This window comes from Oryza glaberrima, chromosome 5 (assembly GCF_000147395.1).
Source record: "Oryza glaberrima chromosome 5, OglaRS2, whole genome shotgun sequence".
In the NCBI taxonomy this organism is placed as follows: domain Eukaryota; kingdom Viridiplantae; phylum Streptophyta; class Magnoliopsida; order Poales; family Poaceae; genus Oryza; species Oryza glaberrima.
The window spans coordinates 23,450,450-23,474,250 of record NC_068330.1 but is presented as its reverse complement, the minus strand read 5'-3'; the positions used below and the strand labels follow the sequence as shown (position 1 = coordinate 23,474,250).

The window sequence follows — 23,801 nt, the reverse complement described above, 5'->3', positions numbered from 1 at the left end:
CACCGGCGCCGCCACTGCCTTTGTCGCAGCGGCCACCAGTGGTACTCGCGGGACCTGCAACGGCGGCAACACATCCGGCACCTCCAGCGGCAACAACGGTAACGGCGGCAACAACGGCGACTCCATCGGCACCAGCAACGCCACCACGCCACCCGCTGGCTCGGTCCAGCGGCCCACGACGCAGTGGCCCGCCGCCTTCAACCCGTGGGCCGGCACCATCCAGCTCACCGGCCAGGCCTGTTGGGCCCTGCGCCAGGCCTGCCACCCCGTGTGCCTTTCGCCGACTGGAAAAAGTACACCGAAGGTCCCTCAACTTGTCATCGAGTTACAAAACCGTCCCCCAACCGCAAAACCAGGTATCCAGTGTCCCTCAACTATTAAAACCAGTCACAATAGGTCCTTCGGTGGTTTTAACCCCGGTTTTGTCTTACGTGGCGCTAAGTCAGCGTGGACCCACGTGGGCCCTACATGTCATGCTGCCACATCACCCTCCTCTCTCTCTCTCTTTTTCCCTCTTATCTCCCTTCCTCATCTCTCTCTCTCTCCCTTCTCTGACAGCCGCAGGCGGGAGGAGGAGGGTGTTGGCGGCCGGCGAGGGGCGACGCGGCGGCAGTGATGGCGGCGACGGGGAGAAGCTGCGGGTGGGTGGCGGGGAGGGGCGGCACGCGGGCGGCGAGGAGCAGCGCGTGGGCTCCCCCGCCGGCCGCCGCCCACGAGGCTCACGAGGCAGAGGAGGAGGCAGCGGGCGGCACGGCGGCGACGACACGGGCAAATTACTGAGGATATCACCAAGGTCCATATAAACAAGATAATCACCAGGCAAATTACTGCTGCTGCTACTTCACCATTTGTGCATTTCCTCTTCTACTATCTTAGCTGCAGCTCGCACGCTTTGAGTACGTGCATTGTTCAACTGCCATTTCTCTCCTCAATTCCAAAAAAATATATTCACCTTTTTCTCATTCGAGCTAAACCAATTCGGTCAATGAAATTCGGACGATCTCCAACCCTTCTACTCGTTGGTAAGTCCGAGAAACTTTCAGGTCGGTTAACTTTAGGCTGTTAGCACACATCTTCTTCATTCTTCAACAATGGCGTGTCTCAATGCAGGGTTCCTATGATCGCAGCTGCAGTTCGGCGCTGAGGCAGCCGGCACGACGGTCTTCACGATGCGCAACAACTGCACCTACACCGTCTGGGCGACCACCTTGTCCAGAAACACAGCGGTGGCCGTCGGGGCCGGCGGCTTCGAGCTGTCGCCCGGCGCCAACGTCTCGTTCCTAGCCCCGGATGGTTGGTCCGGCTGCTTGTGGGCGCGCACGGACTGTGCAACCTCCGGCACCGCGTCCCTCGCCTGTGCCACGGGGGACTTCGGCGGCGCCGTGAGCTGCTCCCTCGGCGGCGCGCCGCCCATCACCCTCGCCGAGTTCACGCTGGGCGGCGGCGACGGGAAGGACTTTTACGACGTGAGCCTTGTGGGCGGCGGCCGACGGGGGAGCCCGGGCGCCGCTCCTCCCCCCGCCGCCCGCGCGCTGCTCCTCGCCGCCCCTCCCCGCCGCCCACCCGCAGCTTCTCCCCCCACCGCCGCCTCGTCGCCCCTTGCCGGCCATCAACGCCCTCCTCCTCCTGCCGGCTGAGTCAGAGAAGGGGGAGAGAGAGATGAGGAGGGAGAGAGAAGGGGAAAAGAGAGGGAGAGAGGAGGCTGATGTGGCAGCCTGACATGTGGGGCCCACGTGGGTCCCACACTAACTCAGCTGTCGCGTAGGACAAAACTGGGGTCAAAACCACCGAAGGACCTATTGTGGCCGGTAGGGATGAAAACGGATCGAATACGGTCGGAAACTAGCTTTATCATATTCATACGGAGCGAATACGAATCGAAACAAATACGGTAACGAATATTAATCGGAACATAAAAGCCCCTCAAACTAACCTTCACAAATCAACGAAGAAATATAACTCGTTATTTTTTCTAATAGAACATATCAACATTTTCAAATTTTAGTGTTAATAATTTTGTTATATCTGATTTTGTGGTCGAGGGAGACGATTCAATCGAGAGTAAGACATTACGAGGCTATTATTGTGTTCTAAAATCATGTTCTATCGAGTTATTGTGTTCTTACTGCTATTATTTTGGCCATATTTTCTTGTGACTTTGTTTTATCAAGTAAAATTTTGAATTTCAAAAAATAGCAACTTCAAATAATATTTTGAAGCAGTAAATAATTTCAATTGAAAAAGTTCTGAATATAAAAGTTGTAGAACTCATCAAGAGCTAAAACTTTTATTTTGGTCATTTCTTCATCCGACCAAGTGATAGTAACATTGTTCATAAATTTTGTATATATCTCTTATATCTTATGAAACCATATACGAGATATGTAAATTTTGTAAACAATATTGCTATCGCTTTGTCAGATGAAAAAATGACTAAAATAAAAGTTATAGATCTTGATAAGTTATACAACTTTGTTGTTGATGACTTTTTTAGTTGAAATCATTTAGTATTTGAAAATGTTGTTTGAAGTTGTCATATTTTGAAATCCAAATTCTAACTATTTAAACAAAGTCATATAGAAAAATGACCCAAACAAAAGTTGTTGCTCTTGATGAGTTATACAACTTTGTTGTTGATAATTTTTCCATTTGAAATATATTTACTACCTGAAAAAATATTTGAATTTCTTATATTTTAAAATTCAAAATTTATATAATTCAATCAAACTCGGATGAAGAAATGACCAAAATAAAATTGGTAGATCTTAATAAATTCTACAACTTGTTTTTGATAACTTTTTCACATGAGTGCATTTAGTATCATAAAATTTAATTCGAAGTTGAGGGAGGACGTATAGACTTAATAGCTAATTCTTAGGCCCGTTGGCCCATTTAGATGGAGGGATATATAAACCTAACCCTAGTTTCTACCTCCCAATCTCCTCCCAGCCGCCACCCGCCACCCTTCCTCCCGGCTCCCTCGACCGCGTGCGGCGGACGGCTACGGCGACGGACGGCGACGGCGACGACGGGGGCGGGGCTGCGTGCGGCGAACGGCGACGGCAACGTCGGGGGCAGGGCCTCGTGCGGCGGACGGCGACAGCGGGGGCGAGGCGGCGCGAGGCGACGACGTGCGACGGACGGCGGCGAGCGGAACCGGCCGCGCCGGCCTCGGGGCAGACGAGTCATGGCGACGGCGGGAACTCGGCGGCGCGAGGCGACGGCGTGCGGCGGACGGCGATGCCGGTCTCGGGGCGGCCGGATCCGGGGTTGGCGGCCCCGCAGCCGCGGATCCGATGTCGTGAGGCGACGGCGACGGAGGGGGCTCGGCAACGCGAGTGGACGACGTGCGGCGGACGGCGACGAGCGGATCCAGCGTGCGACGTGCGACGTGCGACGGCGACGGCGGGAACTCGGCGGCGCGAGGCGACGGCGTGCGGCGGACGGTGACGAGCGTTTTTCAATGTTGTTAATTTGGATTTTGCTGTTTATTTTGATTCGGATATCCGGCCAAAAAGGTCGGATAGTTTCCGACCGAATCGGATTTCCGACAGATACCATCGCTACCATATTCGAATTCGTATCCGAGAAAAACTATCCGAATTCGTATCCGAATCCGAAAATATCCGAAAAAATCCGACCGCAACAATCCACATCCGAAAAACATGATCGGAACTCGGAAATTATCCGTACCACTTTCATCCCTAGTGGCCGGTTTTGATAGTTGAGGGACGCTAAATACCTGGTTTTACGGTTGGGGAACGATTTTGTAACTCGATGACAAGTTGAGGGACCTTCGGTGTACTTTTTCCTCGCCGGCTCCACGGTTCATGGGCCACGGGGCTTCTTGTAGTACTCCGTGCTATGCACCAATGGAATACACACGTTGAGTCTATCAATCCAACACTTGAGTAGCCGCTCACCACCGCCCGCGTTCTCCTGAGGTTCCACCACCGGTGTCGACGCCGGCGCGCCCACGTTCCAGAACACCACCTCCGGCGCCGACAACCCCTTCGCGGCGAACTTGCACCTGATGGTGTTCAGCTCGTCTTGCGACCGCCACGCGCCAGCATCCAGCTCCATGTCGCTCAGCACGAACACCTTCCTCACCATCATGTCCTTGGGCCTTGGCCAGCCCGCCCGCGGGCAGGATCCGGTCGAACACAGCCTGCAGGTCCAGGTCGCGGCTCTTGGGAGTTGGACCGGAGCGTCGCGCCGCACACCTTGTGCAGCTGCTGCGTTGCGTCGAAGGTGATCGCCCGTCCCTTCCACGGATCCTTGCTCACCTCCGACTCCGAGATCGGTAGCCCCAGCGCGACGGCCTCCGCGCCCGACGACAGCCCGCACAGCGCTACGTAGTTTGCTTAGCCGCCCTCCGGCGGCCAGCGCGGACACCAGGCCATGCGCCGCCACTGCAGCTCGGCGGCCTCGTCGTGATCGCCCTTGAGTGCCGCGGCCACCAGGTCGTGCAGCATGGCCGCGTCGACCGGCACCCGCGCAGCCTCGGCATGTTCGACGCAGCGGCGGGGACGACGGGGATCCTCGGGCCGGTCGTCTCCTCCCTCCTGTTGGAATGTGATTTCCTAGTTTCCTTGTACATGGCTCACCTTCCGTTTTCCTCCTGATATTTTTTCCATAAGTCGGTGGAGAGAGTATGGAAGGTTGATGTCTATACATGTAATATTGGAATAAATAGGCTAGGCGCAATTTAATTCAATTAAAATCTCAAGAGCCCACAAGTAATGTTAGAGACAATAATGCTGCCATGAAAATTTAGGTAAAAGAACCTCAACTTAAATAGGGTGATATTGGAGATTCCTTATTAAGCGGTTGAGGTGATGGTTGGACTGCCACACGCGCGCGCGCCGAGTCAGCCTCGGCCGTGGGCGTGGCCGAGGTAACCGACCGAGCCGAGCCTGCCTGCTGCTCTTTCCTTTTGTAACAGACGAAAATAAAGTCACCATTAACAAATGAAATTCATTGTGTTGTAACCTCCACAACAAACGAGAGATTCATTGTGTTGGAACCTCCACAACAAATGAGAGATTCATTTTGTAGTAACCTTCACAACAAATGAGATTTATTTGTGTGGTAATGGAGATCTTTCTCTCTACATATAATGCAAGGCAAAGGCTCTCAAAGAATGTATCTTCCTCCTGCTATTGTTCCTTGGTGATACTCTCTTTCTGTTCCTGCGCTGTCTCCGGTTCTATTCATCCCACGTGATCGGAACGAGCAGGTGCCTCCGAAACTCCATCCGCTCGAGAACCTACATGTGATACTCTGTGGTGTGAATCAATCATCGCATTGAGCCATTCTCTCTCTCACACCTCCTTGTGTTCGTCGCGGCCCGCGGTAGATGATCTCGAGGAGGTTGAGGCAGCCGAAGTTGGCGAGGATGGCGGCGAGCCGTTGCGGGGGTGGTGGTCGTGCATCCAGAGTGTGGCGGCGTAGAAGCCGTCCCGGTCAGCCGGAGGCGAATCAGGCGATGACGTGGCAAGCAAAGCTTTGCTAATTTACGAAAAGCCTTTTTTTTTTCTCGTGGGCCTTGCATTGCGGCGGCCCAAATATCCAGCCGTCTATTCGTGGGGCACCCTTTTTCCTCATTTTCCTTTTCGCCCTTCTCTGCCACGTCTCCTCGTGGCGTGGGGACTCGGGAGATTTCATCCCTTCCCTTGCGTTTGGTGTGGTTGTGCTTCCGATTCGAACCAAGGTAGATAGATTGATACTATAAAATAAAATCGAAGCTGGCTGACAGACGGAGAGATCCGGAGCGAGGAGGGAAAGTGTCGTCGCTGCTGCTACCATGGGGATGTTGGCGCTGAGGCGTCTCATGGCTGCGCAGCGGGATCGCCGTCGTCGTCGCAAGGCCCAAGCTCGCAGTAAGCCTCCCTCCCTCTCCTCCTCGGTCTCGTGCGACAAGGCTCGTTTGCAATTAGGTTGAGATTGATCTGTGTCACCGGCTAGGCGATGTTCATTATTTTGACCGTAAGAACTTCGCTTTCGCGGATAGCGCATAGCAGAGTGGATAGCATCATAGCAACCATCCTTACTCCCTTTTTTTTTTCTGTTTGATTTAAGCAGGGTGTAGTGCTCAAACAGTGCTCCTTCCTGTTTCAAATTGGATTTGTTTTTATGTGTGTATACCTAATTCAAATGAGTATGAATTTTTTTTAAATGTTTAGGTATTAACATTAACTACTTTACTAACTAGGTTAAAACAAGTTTGAACTGAATTTAAACATGTTTTTGTTATATTTTGATTGTAGGTATATAGCATCCAAACATATAATTAGTTAGGTATGTAATAATGGATTGTAAAATAAAGTTAAATTTAAGTTGTTTTGTTGCTATGTATAGATATGAATCAAAATTCTTATAATTAGGTATGTACTCACAATTTAAAAATTTTGAAAAAATTGAGTGAATTTATGTATTTCATACTTATTAAAAAAGTGTTTAAATTAAAATCGGTAGCCAAGAGTCTCTTATTCCATTATGTGTAGCGTAGTTTCATTAGAATTGCTAGCTAAAAAATCTATATGGTTTAACGCTAGCCAATAATAAAGGGGAATTGGGATTTGTCCCACCACTTTATTTCTTATTTTAAATTATTTTTATCTTTACCTCTTTTTTATTATTAAATTTATAGCTGTGTGCCTTATGAAAGATCCATTGCTATTATTAAAAAAAAGTAGTTTAAGATAGGATTAATGCAGTGATCAAACAATGGATGGTTCCAGAGGAGCCAGCAGTATTCACTCAGCAACATTTACACCCATATCTAATCATGCTTAGAGAAACAATACTTAACTCCCCTGGGAAACGTTGCATGTAAAGAAAAAAAAATGCCCCAGTTTGTTGTTTCCTTCTGTTGGTGTCTGTATTATTTATTACCATTACCATACATGATGTGTTGCAGATGGAGCAATTACTTCCATGGCTAAACGAAAGGGCACATTCCTACGAGGGGGTGATAGTTCTCAGGGTGCTAAAAGATTGAGGTATTCAGGGCCATACCTCACGGAGGTATGCCATAAGATATTGATTATGGAACACTTATGACATATGGCAAGTAAGAATATATCATTGCTCTAACTGCAGTCTGCACACATTGAGTAGACCTCTTCTAAGCTAAGTAAAACTAAGCAGCAGATTTTATTTTTTTAAGTACTTTGGTACTTTGTTATAATGCAGGCATGGCAACCATAAAGTCATAAACAGAAAGTTTTTATTAAAAACTGCATGTTTCAAAAAACCAGGGCTCCTCTTTTTTCCCAGCTAATAACACAGAAACACAAAAGGCCAAATTAACTCGATTTATTTAATTTCATGCACATTTACAGATCACATGTGGTACAATCTTATATGCATGGTCCTATTTTTCTTAGTTGGAGCAAACTGTTTGCCTTTATAATCCCAATCTTCAACTGTTCTTCCCACGCTTGTGCAGGACATTTGGCGCCATATACATTCCTTAATGCCGCTGCGAGATGCTGCCCGTGCTGCTTGTGTATCTCAAGCATTTCTTCGTTCGTGGAGACGCTATCCTAACCTCATCTTAACAACGGAAACATTGGGCTTGGAACAGAAAAAACATTGGAAGGTTCATATGGCAAGGTATTTCACTAGAGTTGATCACATTCTGAAGAATCACTCGGGCATTGGTGTGAAGAGATTTCAGCTTGTTTGTGGTCGCCGCAAACTTATATGTCGTCTCAACAATTGGCTTCAGATTGCTATTTCATCTGGAATTGAAGAAATCACTCTTTCGCTGCCTTCGGAATACAGCTTCCCATGCTCACTTTTGTCTGGTGGGAGTGGAAGGTCGCTTCAGCATCTTGAGCTTGTCAATTGTGCCTTCCGCCCTATGGCTGGCCTTGGTTGCTCGAGAAATCTGACGAAGCTGCATTTGCATTCTGTTCTTATTACGGATGATGAGTTAGCTTGCTTTCTTTCTGAGTGTTTTGCTTTGAAGCATTTGGATCTCAGCTATTGCAGAGAGTTAGTATATCTGAAGATACCATGTTTGCTGGAGCAACTCAGCTACCTGAATGTGGATTTGTGCCATCTGCAAATGATAGAGAGCAAAGCTCCGAACCTGTCCAGTCTTATATATTCTGGTAACCTAATAGAACTCTCACTTGGACAATCATCGCAAGTGAAGACCCTAGATATAAACTTCTATGATAAGACCAACTTCCTCTGTTATGTTATTACCAAGCTTCAAAATATTGTCCCAAATCTTGAAAGTCTTACCATATATTCTGATGATGAGGTATACTCGGGAACTTTATACTTTTAGTTATTTGTGTGATCGTGATGGCATAATCTGTAGCCATGCACTAATTTCCTAGAATATAACTAACAGATAAATTTTACGGTCTTTGAGAAGTATCTCGAGATATCTAAATTTTACACTCAAAATTTTAGTATCTCGAAATATACCTTATCTAGAGCTACCAAGTTTTATACTAGAAAATGTGTTACCTCCCGGTATTATTCTTTCTCAAGCATAGTAAAATTACCCTAACTAATATGATGTATCTTTATGCAGAGGATTAATACACCTATGGTTGATGCCAAATTCCTCCACCTGAAGTACTTGGAGATTTATTTTGATGGTCTTGATGGTAGTGATGAGGCCTTCCCCCCAGAATACGATTATTTGTCTTTGGTTTCAGTTCTCCACGCATCTCCTGTTTTGGATACTTTCATCTTGTCTGTAAGTTCCTACTCTTCCCTACAATTATATCTTGGTATCTATTGTGAACCAATGCAATATTTAGGTGCCATCATTTGTTATACTATGCAGGTGCAGCAGGGAGGAATGAAGCATGATTCAGTTTCCGGTGACACAACCACAAATTTGAGAACTATGCCTGGACACAAGCATGAGAGGCTGAAGGAGGTGATGATCATTGGATTCTGCTCCGCGACGAGCATGGTTGAGCTAACATGTCATATACTCGAGAACACAACATCGTTGGAAACTATTACATTGGATACTGTATGTGATGTGGATGATCTTGAAAATATTGGGAGATGTTGTACGACTACTATCCGCAAAACCGGCTCATGCTACCCACTAAGAAGGGAGATGATCTTGGAAGCCCATAGAGGGGTCATGGCAATTGAAAGATACATCAAGGGGAAAGTTCCATCTAATGTTGAGTTAACTGTTCGTGAGCCTTGTACGTGGTGCCATGATCTTGAACGCTTAGACGCCTTAGAAAAGGAAAACGGGTCACATTATTCCCCACCTCATCTTAAGCTTGAGGACATTTCATTATTGTTAAAACCTGTATAATCACATGCCTGGTTATTACCTATGCAATTTATCCAATATTTATAATTTTGTAATTTACATGGATGAGCATTGGGAATTGTTTCAGTCATGTGTTCGGCACTGCTTGTGTGATGTCCAGGATTGAGAGTATCTAAAAAATTGTCGTACGCATGGTGACATGTGTGAAAAAAAATCTAGCACTTTATTTCCCTTCATGCGTAAATCTCGAGGCGATCCCGTAGTCACAAATCTGAATGTTTTGAGGAAAAAAAACTTACGGAAGTTTTCTAGCAAATATGTTTTTAATATGGTATAGACATCCCGAATTTCAGATAAAAAGATCTTTCACTTTTGCTCTGTTCCAAAGGAGCCCGAGCATCTTTCAAATACATGGATTTTAGAGGATTTTTATGTAAATTGAAATATCTCCTTCGCTGCCTCGTGCGTCCGCGAAGCTCAGATGCCAGTGGCAACCGGCGAAATCCCCGCGGCAACCGCCGGATTCTATGGAAATCTCGCCGACGTCCGCCGGTAGCCGCCGCGGCCACCCGCCCTAGTCCCCCTACCATCCCCCCCCCCCCCCCCCCCCCCCAACACACACACACACCAGAGCTCGCGCGCGCCGCTGTGAATCAGCCAATGACTTCCGGTTTCTCGCCCGACTCCGCCCAGTCTCCTCCCGGTTTTCCCCTCTCTGAGCTCGCCGAGCAGATCTGCCGGCTGGAGAGCGGCGAGCACAAGGAGGAAGAAGCCGCCGCCGACGCAGATGCGGTCGGCCTCTACCATCTGATGATCAACGAGAGGTGGACTACTCTGTACTTGTGCTCTATCCGATTCATATTTTTTTCAGTCTCGTGTAATTTGGACTGTGTTCAAGTGAAATCTCACGGTTTTCGATTTCATTGTAGTTGAAATCGCCGGTTACCGCTAGCAGTGTTAGCAATTTCAGAACTTCTATGCTCGGTGCTGTGGTTGCATAATATTTGTACTGCTTAATTTCATTTCATTTGAGCATGTATGCTTTATAAATAGAATTACTGTCCAGTAATACCGTATTAACAGTTATTTTTAACGTAAAATCTAATTGGAGAGGCCTCTCGTTTTTGTCTTAACCAGCGACGCCTGAATATGGAGAAGACGTGGAGTCTACTACATCAGACTCGTACTACATGCATGCATGCCCTTTTTCCTCTTCAAACAAAGTTTTCTCTTAAATTACTTATCCGATTTACAATCCGATTACACCATTGTGTTCGTTACAATTAAATCTTCACAACAAGATCTTACATGATTATATTATAATAAAAAATATTTATATTTGTAAATTACTTTTATTATATACATAAGTTACTTTTATCATATATATATATATATAAGTTACTTTTAGATTTAACTAAATTACTTCTTAGACATATAAAAGTAAATTCAATAAAGTCTAAAAGTAATTTACATATATATTATAAAAGTAACTTAAAACAAAACGGACGTGACTTTGTCACGACATTAGAAGTAAATTCGTTGTAGGGATAAAAATATGACTTCATGTCCTATGAAAAAAGGCATTCATTAAAGTTACTTTCTTTTTGTTATAAGTTACTTCTATAATATATGTAAATTACTTTTAGGTTTTATTGAATTTACTTTTATATGTCTATGAAGTAATTTTATATGTCTATGAAGTAATTTAGTGAAATCTAAAAGTAATTTAGATATATGATAAAAGTAATTTATAATTTTTCATCAAAATATAATCATGTAAGATCTTGTTGTAAAGATTTAATTGCAACGAATACAACGGTATAATCGGATTATAAATCGGATAAGTAATTTAAGAGAAACTTCTCTAAGAAGAAAAAAATACATAGATATTGAGTGTACTAGTAGCTTTTTTTTTAAAAGAAGGATGTTTTTCTTTAGCACTATCTAGCTAACACTCTCGGTGTAGTTGTGTCCTATTTTTAAGTGTTTTCTGAGAGATTTTCTTTGTTATTCTGTCTATCGTTTCTTCCTCAAGGCCACTGGATCCTGCATGGGTTCATGCAAAAGTGATTGGCAACTCAAAAGAATGCCTTGGCATGTCTTCATTTTTTTTTGCCGAAATGTCCGAAGGAGGTCATTCAATATAATTAAGATTGGAAGAAAAGGTTACAAGAAAAGTTTTACATCAGCAGCTGGCTGTCGAGGAAGGAAGTGCACCAGAGCACACACTCTGAACCATGTGTCAATCGCGCAAACACACGCTATAAAGAGGGAAACCGAGCACCGAACCGGCCATCGCTATGCGAGACCAATCGTCACCTAGGCCAACAACAACACCATGGCGCAAGACTCTAAAACGACACCCTCACGAGGGTCGCAACGCTAAAAAAGCACCGTCGTCATCCATCCCAAAAACAGGATAACGTTTTCACCCATAGCTCCTTGCCAAGGGATGAGGGGTACCTCAACAATGCCCTCAGGAGGGTTACCACGTCCGAAAGCGTAATCACTGTTGGCCCAAAAAAATTAGGCTAACCTTTCGCTCGAAACCCCTTACCGCCATGGTCCATCGCCTAATCCGAAACCACCAACTAAACATCGGTGGCACATGGCTTCCGCCACACCTGACCGACGCCCCTCCATCGACCGGCTTCCAGTCCTGCCAACGATAAGACTGCCACAGCACCCATCACCTTCGACAGCGCACTGATCCAGGCCGCCTCCGTCACGCCGCCCCTCGGCTTCCCCGTCGAATCTGACCCAAGGGAGTCTGGACAAGGAACAACATTGCCTCGGCAACCTGAGTTTTCCTTGTGGACTGGCCACTGCCTCCAGGCTGCCAAGAAGCTCCCCACATAGAAGGGGAGGAGCTCCCCAAACAGAGTTAGCCTGGCTGACCGCAAGGAAGACGACCCCGCCGCCGCTCCCTAGCATGTTGACTCAAGCCCCCTCCGCCACGCCGCCCGTCAGCCTCCACGTTGAACCCAACCTATGGGATCGGACCGGGAACAACCTCGCCTTGGCAACCTGAGTCTTCCCTGTAGGCCGGCCAACGCCTCCATTGTGCCTAAAAGCTCCCCACAAAAAAGGGGAGGAGCTCCCCAAACACAGTGAACGCCTGGCCAACCTCAAGGAAGACAACCCCGCCACCAAGCCCAACGGCGGCCTCGCCGAAGCTACCGCTCCGCCGCCACCTCGCCGCCCCACAATGGCCACCCGGGCCGCCATCGTCGCCGGTCACGCCTCCAGCCGACTGCCCGCCTCGCTGCCTCCGGCATCAATGCCACCGCTGTCGTCCAGCCGCCCGGACGCTGCACCACCTCCAGCGCCGTCGACGCTGACGCCGATGCCGTGCAGCCTCAGCCGCAGTTGATGCACCGCAGCCTTCGCGCCACGCCACCTTCAGCTGCAGCAGCCGCCGGCCCGGCATCTTCCCGTCTAGATCCGGCCTAGGGCCGCAATCGCCAGGACGCACCGCCGCCGCATCCACGAAGGCCGTCGCACCTCCGGCCGCCGTCGCCACCACCACCGTCGGGGAGTCGTGCCACTGCCCGACCGCCGCCCGACCGGCCGCGCGGCCCTCGTGCCGTCGCTACAGCCTCCCTGTGGCCCACACGCCGCCGCCGTCGCCACCGTCCCGCTCGTCCCAGCCCAAATCCGGCCAAGGAAGGGCCGGATTCAGGCTCACCGGCGTCGTGCTCCCGTCGTCCGGTCTCGTGGTGCCCCAACCGCTACACCAGGGCGGCTGCTCTAGCGGCGGCGAGGCGGAGGAGAGGAGGGGAAGAGAGGGGGCGACGGCGTTTTCACCGCCCACGTCGCCCTCGGGCGGAGCCACCACGCCGCTCGTTGTCACAGTCGCCGCCCGGGGTTGTCGTCGTCCCCCCAGCCTCCGCTCAGCCGACGACCACTCCGCTGTCTCCGATGATTAGCACCGTCTCTCTCACTGCCTCCTCTTGAGGTGGAGGAAGGAAAGAGAAAAAGGGAAAAAGAAATTTGTGCCATGTCATCGTCCGCGAGCACGAGCCACACGAGCGCCGAGCGCTGTGAAGGATCCGATCTAGTTGGATACTTGGATTCATAGCTGGTTGACCTGATTTGCTCTTCTCCATGGGTTAATTTCTGGATTATCACCGGATTGGAAATTTGGAAGGTTTGGGGAGGGAGAGGGGAAAGGAAGGGGAACGAGGAAAGGGAGAAAACGAGAACAGGCGCACACGGATTTTTCCGCCTGGTCGTGGGAGGAAGGAGAGGGGAAAGGTGGGACTTAGACTTTTTTTTGGTGGGCCCCATCAAAATCGATTTACACACTGCAGGGATCGAACCAATATTTCGTTCGATTTTTTTTTTGTCAGAACAAACCAACGCCACACTACAGATGCTCTAAGGCAAGACCGCGGTCAAATGAGTCTTTGGACCGGGATGATATATTAAATCAAGTTTAAAGATCTTGATGCGCGTTTTGCAAGTTTATGAATCTAAGCGAAGCCTAGTTACAAGTTTAAGGAACGCTAGTGCAATTTACTAAATAAAAAAAAACCTTGTAGCTTGCAAAATGTCCATAATCGTTTACAGCCTTACAGGCTGGGATTTGGGAATCCTGGGCCCTTGGGTAACATTGGGTTCCATCTCTTTGGGGGAAGAAGTTCACTTATGTCCCTCAACTGTACATCGAGTTTCATTTGCATCCCTTAACCGCATAATCGGGTATGGAGAGTCCCCTAACTTATAAAACTAGCGCAGATCGAATCCCTTGGCAGTATTGAGAGCGGTTTTGACTAACTTGGCACTTGTTGACTTGGTCTCCATCCCACGTGGTGACTATGTAGCAAAAAATATACTACCTCCGTTTCAGGTTACAAAACGTTTTGACTTTGATAAAAGTCAAACTGTTTCAAGTTTAACTTAGTTTGTAGAAAAATAATAATAACATTTTCAACCCAAGATAAATTTATTTTGAAAATATATTCAATTATTGATTTATTGAAACTAATTTGATATTATAAATATTATTATATTTTTCTATAAACAAAGTTAAATTTGAAGTAGTTTGACTTTGACCAAAGTCAAAACGTCCTATAACACATGTAAGTGTCAATTTCTTCCTGCTTCCCCGTCTCTCTTGGGCCTCTTTGTTCTCTCAAAGGGAAGCGGGGGAATGGCACCGATGGTGGTGGTCGAAGGAGGCGGCGATAGAGGACACTAGGACAGGATGGAGAGAGTCAGCGAGCAGATACACCCCATCGACCGGTGGAACGCGCTCGGAGGCCAAGCTCCCAGCTCTCAACCGAGCTCGAGCAAAAGGAAGGTGGTGCTCACCGACGCCAGTTCATGGTGCTGCTCGTCTTCGCAGCTCGATTCTCTCCCGCCTACACGTCGTTGTTCTTGAGTCTTGTCGACCAGTGAGCGTGGAGGCGGCGTCCCAGTGTACAAGAACTGGTTGTTCTTGGCGGCGGCAGAGCATCCCGGGGCAGGTTCAGGGTACTCAGTGTCATTCACGTACCTAATATCGGCGACGGCGTCGACGGGGGGCAGGGCCGGCCCTGGCCCTATGCAGCCGAGGCGACGGCCGGGGGCCCATGATGATGGGGGGGCCCATAATGGTGAGGGGCCAACACCTAATACTAGTAATCTAGTACGTCATCTGATGTTGAGATCAATGATTTTTATTCAGAATTAAAGGTGTTGCATGTGAGTTTGCCAGATTCTTCGATGTCCGTACCTGAGATTCTGAAGTTTGTTATGGATGCATATTTCTATTCAAATGTTTCAGTTGCCTATCGAATTCTCTTAACCGTACTTGTGACGGTAGCTTTAGCTGAAAGAAGTTTCTCAAAATTGAAGTTGTTGAAGAACTATTTGAGATCAACTATGTCGCAAAAAATGTTAAATGGCTTGGCTATGTGCTCAATCGAGAAGGATATCTTGGACACTATTGATCTTAATACCGTTCTTGATGATTTTGCATCAAGAAATGTCGGAAGAAGTATCTTTTCATAGGAAGCAATGGAATAGGGTTCTATTCTTCATTAAGTTAATGAACAATGATATTAGTTCCAAGTTACAAATATATTGTTATTTTGGTCGACTTTATTTCTTGATAATTACCAAGCATGTTAAATTTAATATATGGATGTACTTGTTTTCGTTTTGCAAGTAAAATTAACGTCTATATATATCAATAAATTTTATTTATAACTTAAAGGGCCCATCACGATGAGTTCGCCTACGGCCGGCCATGACGGGGGGACACGGCCACACGGGCCACCTCTGTGTTGGGAACGCAACAGTACGTCGCCATCTTCATGGGCGATGACTCAGCACCGAGAATGCGGCACTGAGGCGGTAGTACGCCACCGTCTTCATGGGCGGCGACATAGTCACCGGCCACTCGTCGGAGGATGCGGCGTCAGAGCTGGAGTTGCTCCCGTCGACGGAGTCCGTGAACACCTCCTCGCTCGGCGCCTCCCTCACATTCTGCCTGCCTCAGAGCAGCAAGGCGTCCTTCACGCAGCTCGACGCCAGTGTAGCAGCAGCTCGACGCTCTCACTGCACGCGCAGGCGCGCAGCCAAGGGGAAGGCAGAGCAGGTTTCAAAGCGGCGGACAGCGGTAGCTTGGAAAGAGGAACCGATGAACTATGGTCAAGGAAATCGATTGGACCTATGGATTCAGTACATTTAATACCAAGCAAATGAAGTACACCTAAAACCACATGCATGTATGCAGGAGGTAGGTGGCTCGTGGGGGCTGTCTACGTATGAAAATCCCACCTTCTATCTTTTAAATTTTGAACCATTAGATATGCTTTAATATTCGTGCAGACCCCTTAACCCTAACTCTTCTCCTTCTCCCCGTCCAGATCACGCCGCCACCACTCCTCCCGTCCCCGTCGCGCGATCCCCCGCCGCCACCACCCCACCACGTTGCCGCCCACCTCGCCGGCTAGTCGGAGGGCGTCAACGGCGCCGGCGAGCCCCCCCTCCCCCGGCCAGCCTTCTCCCCCTCCCCCCCTCCTCCCCCCTCCTTCCTCCTCGAGTCGTCGGCGGCGAGATGCCCCGCCACCAACACCGGCCCATCGCCGTCCTCCAGCCCCGCGGCTCCGGCGCCTCGCCGCCCGCCCGATCCGCGGCCCACCGCCGGGATGCCGTCTCCCACGGCCATCCCTCTAAAGCCGGCAAACTCCTCCCCTCTTCCCCCTTCCCCTCCCCCTCCCCTCCTCCCACCCCCACCCCACCTCGGGACTCTAATTCGTCGGCCCTCTACCGGAGTTTGGGTTCGCCGGCGCCGGAGAAGAAGAGGTGGTCGCCGGAGTTGGAGAAGAAGAGCACGAATCGTGAAGCACATCCAGTGATCCAAAATTTGCAAGATTTGAGGTTCAATTTTATGTCGATAGAGCTTTAGCAATTCCGTTTTCTTTTTACTCCATTTTCCTTCTCATGCCACGTAGTCGTCACATCAGTAAAAACAGCTCTCAATACTACTGGGGGATTTGATATGCACTGGTTTTACAAGTTGGGGACTCTCCGTATCTGGTTTTGCGGATAAGGGATGCAAATGAAACTCAACGTATAGTTGAGGGACTAAAAGTGGACTTGTTCCTCTCTTTGGATGGTCCGTGATTTACTCCAATTTATCGGCCTTCTGAGATCGTGGGCTTCGAATCAGGCCCACAGTCATTTACGGCGCTTTTGAACACGTCGATAATCGGACAGATCAGAACTTGATTATATTTGGCATATCTTTCAGATTGATAACTTGATTATATATCATTCTCAAATCTCACTACACAGGTCTGTATGCCATGCTAAGATTGTTGCATTGAATATATGAAAATAAGTTAGTCCTCAAGTCTCAATTCTCTGCATTGGACACTAACTAATGCATGCTAAGAATTGTTAAAGTCTTCAAGCAAGGGAAATTAGCTAGGCTGCCAGAGTTACAGGATTAAAATTGATTGCAAGAAATTCCACTTTAAACAGAGCCAGATCATTTAGTTTTGTTTAAAGCAGAGGCAAAGAACACCGCTGCAAGCCAGCAAGCCTGCAAGTGACTTTTGCTGGAAAACAAGTACTGTTTTTGTCTTTCTGCTGACACTGAAAACAATCTCAGAAGTACAATACCATCAAATTCAGTAACCATAGGAATGGAACAATGTCGAGCCTGCAGGTACATTGACATTACACATGCCTCACCGGACAAAATATCACAAAGAAACAGAAGTCGACCAGTCTAAAAAAACAGAGAAACAGAAGTCAGTACTGCAGATCAGTAACTATCATTCATGTTAGCACCTAGTAATTCATTTACAGATTCAAAATTTTAGTTGAATGCATTGAGACACCTGATGAATCTGAATCTCACTGAAACAACAAGTCATCAGTAGCAATTCAGAACTAAACGTATACTGATTTCAGGTTACACCACAAACAGAATGCAGGCCACTCTATCGAATACTAATCAGCCCAACAGTTTCAACATGAGAACATCATCGAACTCGACAAAGATCACTCAAACAAGAAACAGAAATGTACGCCGGGCATGATCACAAACTAACTCGATCTGTCGATCGAGCAACGAAGAACGACGTCGCCACAGCCTTATCTCAAGGGAGAATCCAAACCGGAGGCGAGCATTTCGATGGGCCTCGCTCCGGCAAGCAGCGGTCGAGCCGGATGAAAGGCGCTTCCAACCATTTGCCGTTGTCGCTGCAACGGTTGGCGCGACGGAAGATCGGCTGCTCGTAGGGGTCGTGGAAGATCGGGTCGCGGAAGCTCCGGTCATCCAAGAAGTAGACGCCCTCCATGGCGGGGCCATCGGCCGCCTCGTAGGATCTTGAGCAGCCTCGTCCGACGAACAGCATCCGGCCTTCGAGCTCAGACATCGAGTTCCATATGCAGTTGAACTTGCCGTCGTTGAAATCTCTTCTCTCGAACACCCTGAACTCCTCCGCCGACGGATCGTACTGAATCGCAGAGCCTAACCTGACGACCATGAGAACTTCCCCGCGGGACTCCACGAGGTAGCGAGCAAGGACCGGCTGGCCGTCGGATCCACGCGGAATGAAGCGCACCAAATTCGAGAGGACTTGCACGCTTGATCCATGGAACCTCGGTTCGCACACAAGCACGTTTTCCTCCGTGGTGAGGACAAGGAAAGCTTCATGCTCCCGTCCGTTGCGGTTGAAGGTGTAGTGCAGGATGTCCTCCACTTCTTCCAGCGGCAACGGCCACGCCGGCTGCGGCGAGATCACCCGATCGCCCATGCGCCAGAACGCGACTCGGTGGGCGGAGAGGAAAGGTTCGATGATGCCGGCGACGACGCATCCTCGTTCAGTTGGCGGCCGCGAGAGCGCGGCGGCGACGATGGCGACTTTCTTGAGGTCCAGCTTGTCCGGCTCGTACCAGTTGTGGAGGAGGATCGCGTTGGGGAGGTCGAGGTACTGGAAGTTGTTGAGGTTGACGAGGAGGTGGTCTTGTGCTTGTGCTCCTCGGCCATCCACGGCGAGGAAGAGCCAGGCGCCATCGTACGAACCGAAGTAGCGCGCGCGCCGCGCGCCGCTCGGGAGGAAGAAGCGGTGTGCGCGGCACTCGCTGAGGACGCAGGAGAAGGTGAGCCCGTGCTCGTTGGTCTCCGGGAGGAGGAGCCACGGGACCTGGGGATGCGGCGCCGGGGGCTCGAGCCTCGCGAGCGCCGCGCGCCAGGAGTGGCAGACGCGGCGCGCGTAGTGGCGGTCGATCTCGCACGGGATGCGGCGGTAGAGCTCGCGCAGGACTTCGTCTGGGAGGCGCGCCCATCCCCGAGGCCCCCGCCGATCATCAGCAACCGCCATTGGAGGAGACGGGAGAGGAGTGGATGGAGATTGGAGGTTAGCGACGACTCTGCGGGGCGAATTGAAAGGGGAATGGCACGAGAGGTCGAGGCGAGAAGACGATGTGCTACTGCTGTATATATATGTTGGTTAGATTCCATTTTGCTTCTGGAAGCCGCGGAGAAGGGAAAAAAAACGAAGAAGAAAATACTTGCAACTTGCAGAGTTCAGAAAGAGGAGGAAGAAGAGGCGTTGCAAACTTCAAGTCGAGCGAACTGGAGACTTGCCGCAGTGGGCCGTTTCACTGCATGGCCCAATTTTCTAGCCCATCTCCGTGGATGGCCCGTCAAATTTCTGCCACAATACGTGGCCTTATAAGGCCCATTACTGTTTTGATCACGTAGACTTTGCATCCATCAGGTAGACAATCGGACGGTTAATATGCAGTGCAGTGGGACGATATTTAGGGCTGTGATTATATATGGATGCGCATAGTTTTGTATCATTATTGAGCATATAAACTCATTTTTTTCAGATGATCAGTATATGTGTCGCAGTCGCATACAAAGATTGCTGCAATGCTATCTACACAGTGAAAATAGTTAAGTTTTTAAGTCTCAGTTCTCTGCATTGGACATATTCATGCAGAATAGTCAAATCTTCAATCAAGGGGAAATAGATAGGCTGCCATGGTTTTTACAGAACCATAATTGATTACATGCAAAAAACCACCTTAAACAGAGCAAGTGAGCAACAATGGACACAACTATCTACATCCAAATAAGGAAGACCGAAGATGTGATCTGGTCACACAACAATGCACATGTCCACACTGAAATTATCAGTTGCCACAACACAAGGATATATACTGCTTGAATTATCCAAAAAGGTAGAAACAGAGTGTAGCAAAAGTTGTACAGAAGTTGAAGTACACCAGATCACATCTGGTCTGCTGCAAGCCCTGCAAATGTGACTTGTTTTAAAGCTAACAAATAATTGAAGATTAACCATAACTATGTCCGATGTATAATATTGTCATCGAACTCTCAGGAACCATGAAACATGAAAGGAAGTGGAACAAGGTCAAGCCTGGTACATTACTCTTACACACACCTCATTCTGCACATGATCTAAATATCATAGAAACTAGAAGTCTGTACGTACTGCAGATCAGTAACAATCATGTTAGCAACTAGTAATTCATTTATATATAGATTTAAAAGTGTAATTGAATTCACTGAGACATGTGAAGAATATCACTGAATCAACGGCAAGTATCGTCTGTAGCAATTCAGCACTAAACGGGTTCTGCCTTCAGCTTTGCACCACAAAGAAATGCAGGCAAATTCTATCTACTACTAATCAGCAACAATTTGAACACGAGAACACCATCGAACTCAGATTCTCAGAAAGAAGAAACAAACAATCACAAACTAACTTGACCTGTTGAACTAACCCGTGTTCGTTAATTTCTTCAAGGGAGAATCCAAACCGGAGGAGAGATTTTCGACCGGCCTCGCTCCGGGAAGCGGCGATCGACATTGAACGGTGATTTCGACCATCTGCCATTGTCGCAGCAATGGTAGGTGTGATCGAACACCATGTCCGGGTCGTGGAAGATCGGATCACGGAAGCTCCGGTCATCCAAGAAGTAGACGCCCTCCATGCCGGGATACCCATCGGCCTCCTCGTAGGATCTGGAGCAGCCTCGCCCGAGGAACAGCATCCTGCCGCCGAGCTCGTCAATCTCGCTCCAGGTGTGCTCAAGCACCTCGACCACGCCGGCGTTCACCACCAGATAGTCCACTCTCTCGAACACCCGGAACGCCGACGTCGGCGAGCGGCGATGTGGACAGCCCAACCTGACGACCATGAGCACCTTCCCCCGGCACAGCACGAGGTAGCGAGCAAGGACGGCGTCGCCGTCGTCGACGCGCGGCTCGAATCGCAACAGGATCGAGTCCACGTCCACGTTGGTGTCGTGGAAGACCGGCTCTTGGCACACACGAATGTGTTCGTCCTGGGTGAGGAAGAGGAAGTAGCCGTTGTGGTATATGACGTCCTCTACTGCTTGATCCCCGAACACGTCTTCGTAGAAAGGCAAGATCACCCGATCCCCCATGCGCCAGAACGCGAACGGCCGCACTCCGATGGGGAAGGGAGGGAGCTCGATGATGCCGGCGGCGACGCATCCTTGCTGGGTTGGCTGGCGCGAGAGCGTGACGGCGACGATCGCGATCTCGATGTCCTTCATCAATTGCGGGAACGTGTGGTCGAGGCGGATCACGTTGGGGAGGTCGAGGAACTGGAAGCTGTGGAGGTTGACGAGGACGTGGTCTCGAGCTCGGTCGCCTTGCAGGCCGTCCTCCATGGCGAGGAAGAGCCAGACGCCATCGCACGAGCCGAAGCAGCGGGCGCGGCGCCGCGCGGCGCGCGGGAGGAAGAAGGGGTGGGTGTCCCAGCCGCTGAGGACGCAGGAGAAGGCAAGACCGTGCTCGTCGTCGTCGGCTTCCGGGAGGAGGAGCAACGGCAGCGGTGGAGGCGGCGGCGGGGGCTCGATCCTCGCGAACGCCGCGCGCCAGGAGTGGCAGACGCGGCGCGCGTGGAGGCGGTCGATCTCGCACAGGTTGCGGCCGACCAGCAACTCCAGGATGTCGTCGGGCAAGAGGTTCCATGGCCCGAACTGATGGCCATCCATTGGAGACGGGCGAGGAGGGGAGTGGAGGTTGGGGACTCTGCGGCGAATGGCACGAGACGGGAGGACGACGACGACGACGACGACTCGACGGGGAAGGGGAAGACGAAGGCTTAAAATGATAGGAGTTTGATTCCGTTTTGCTTCTGGAAGCCGCGGAGGGGATGGGGCGATGGGCTACTTGACTTTCTGGGCCCAATATCATGGGCCGCACGTGGCTGAACCGATTCGGCCCATTTAGTATAGGCCGCACGTTTCGTGGCGACTGGCGAGACCGTTACGGTCCATGAGAGCGTGCACTTGATGGGCCAGGCCGGTTCATCCGTCCGCTGGAGAGTGGCGGTGCGGGCTGCGTCGGCGGTCGGCCTGTTGAATACCGGAAGCACGGAATGAAATAGGCCAGGCCTGTACTTTGAAACTACTAGGGCACTTTTGTGTTGATGCAGCTGAGCTGGCAAATTTGGCCGGCGACAAATTTTTTTTATTAAAATCCTGCACATTATTGATCTTGGGATTTTGCTTCTATTGAGATTATGGGCATATAATGATTTAATCTATTCCATAAATAAATCATGATATTACAGATGAAAACTAGCATGAACGCATCATTAGATCTACACATGTAAACTAGACAGTATAACAGGAACAGATCAAATATGCGCAACATATTGAATACGTACCGAGGTGACGGAAAGACCGGCTGCTTGGTCGAAACTTTTCACAGGCGTCTACGAAGGCACGAAACACGCGAGCGAAGAGGAAGGCGAGCCGTCGCGAACGAACAGGGAGCAGTCGCGCGAAGCGCTTCCCAAAAACCTTATTGCCGCCTTCTCCCGATGCAGGACGTTGAAGGCAGAGGTTCCGGAGACCTGCTCTCCCGATCGCCGGTGCACGCCGGCGAGCGAGATGGAGTAGTCTACGAGCGACGGCGCAGTACAGAGTAGGAGGCAAACCCTAGATTGATTTCGCGTGTGTTGCGTGAAGACGGCGGGTCGGTTTATATAGAGAAGGGTCGCTTGATCAGGGCGCCCGCACGATCTCTACTGCGCGTAACTGAACCGGATAAGTCGCACGTAACTTATCCGGACTCCACGCCGTTTGCACGCACCGGATTTTTCGGAACCATTCGACGCGTACGTCGTGCACGCGCGCCGCCTGCCCTGCCCTGCCCTGCCCTGCCCTGCCAGGCGAGGCGAGGCGAGCGAGCGCGCGCGTGTGATTCCCCTCTTCTCTCCACCACACATGCTTCAAGTGGCTAGGAGGGCATCCTCCCTTTTAAGGAGGTCCCCCTCTCCTAGAATAAGCAAGGTGGTACTAAACTCCACACGCATGTCATCCCATGAGGTGGGCTTTTGTGATTTTCCAAAGAATTAATCTTCGAGTGGGCTAAGGCCCATTCATTAATTCCAACAGCTTCATGATTTGTGCTCCGGTGACCTCAACTCTTCTTCTTTGGCTCTGACGACACCCCCTTCAACTCTGGCAGCTCGACAAAGGAAGTAGAGTTAGGGTTTAGGGTCCCCGATCACTAAACCCTAACTCGAGAGGGGAGGGGGATCACTGGACTCAGAAGGATGGTTGTGGGAGGCAGTGGACACAAGTGGACGACGAGACGCTACTGGCTGCACGAAGCCACGTGGATGGGAGAAGGATAGTGGGCTGGCGTCGGCGATGGAGATAAACCAAAGCTTGTGGTTAGGAGGCGACTGCTAGTGGTGGCGGATCCGATGGTAGGGAGCTGCCACGGTGGGACGGGGACACTCGCACCGCCGATTTAGGAAAGTGAAGGGAGAGGGGAATGAAGGGGAGGAGCTCACCGTTGCCGTTGACCCTAGGCATCGCGTGTGCGAGCTCACAACTAGTGGTGGCGGTGCAGGGAATGACGAGCGGAAGCAGGAGGGTCAGGGTTTGAAATATCGTGCATGAATCTTAAAATGGTCCCACGGTATAAATTTTGCACGATTTGTCAGGTGTTTTTTTTAATCAAATGTTATATAGATGGCACCTTTTTTTTTCTATTAAACAAGAAACA

At 49.7% G+C, this 23,801-nt stretch overlaps 3 protein-coding genes and 1 pseudogene across 3 annotated transcripts; 2 read left to right on the top strand and 2 right to left on the bottom strand.

Moving 5' to 3' along the window:
• Positions 1-985: 985 nt before the first annotated feature.
• On the top strand, positions 986-2,433 carry LOC127774283 (pathogenesis-related thaumatin-like protein 3.5; annotated as a pseudogene).
• Positions 2,434-5,661: 3,228 nt separating this feature from the next.
• On the top strand, positions 5,662-9,363 carry LOC127774573 (uncharacterized). The gene is made up of 5 exons (XM_052300841.1): positions 5,662-5,882; positions 6,923-7,029; positions 7,454-8,278; positions 8,558-8,725; positions 8,816-9,363. Exons 1-5 carry the CDS (start codon positions 5,807-5,809, stop codon positions 9,308-9,310), a joined length of 1,671 nt encoding a protein of 556 aa, XP_052156801.1. The 5' UTR covers positions 5,662-5,806; the 3' UTR covers positions 9,311-9,363.
• Positions 9,364-17,868: 8,505 nt separating this feature from the next.
• On the bottom strand, positions 17,869-19,095 carry LOC127775167 (uncharacterized). The gene has a single exon (XM_052301488.1). The coding sequence runs from the start codon at positions 19,093-19,095 to the stop codon at positions 17,869-17,871; it is 1,227 nt and encodes a 408-aa protein (XP_052157448.1).
• A 1,236-nt stretch (positions 19,096-20,331) lies between these two features.
• LOC127774901 (uncharacterized) lies at positions 20,332-21,809 on the bottom strand. The gene has a single exon (XM_052301191.1). It carries the CDS (start codon positions 21,770-21,772, stop codon positions 20,549-20,551), a length of 1,224 nt encoding a protein of 407 aa, XP_052157151.1. The 5' UTR covers positions 21,773-21,809; the 3' UTR covers positions 20,332-20,548.
• Between the last annotated feature and the right edge of the window lie 1,992 nt (positions 21,810-23,801).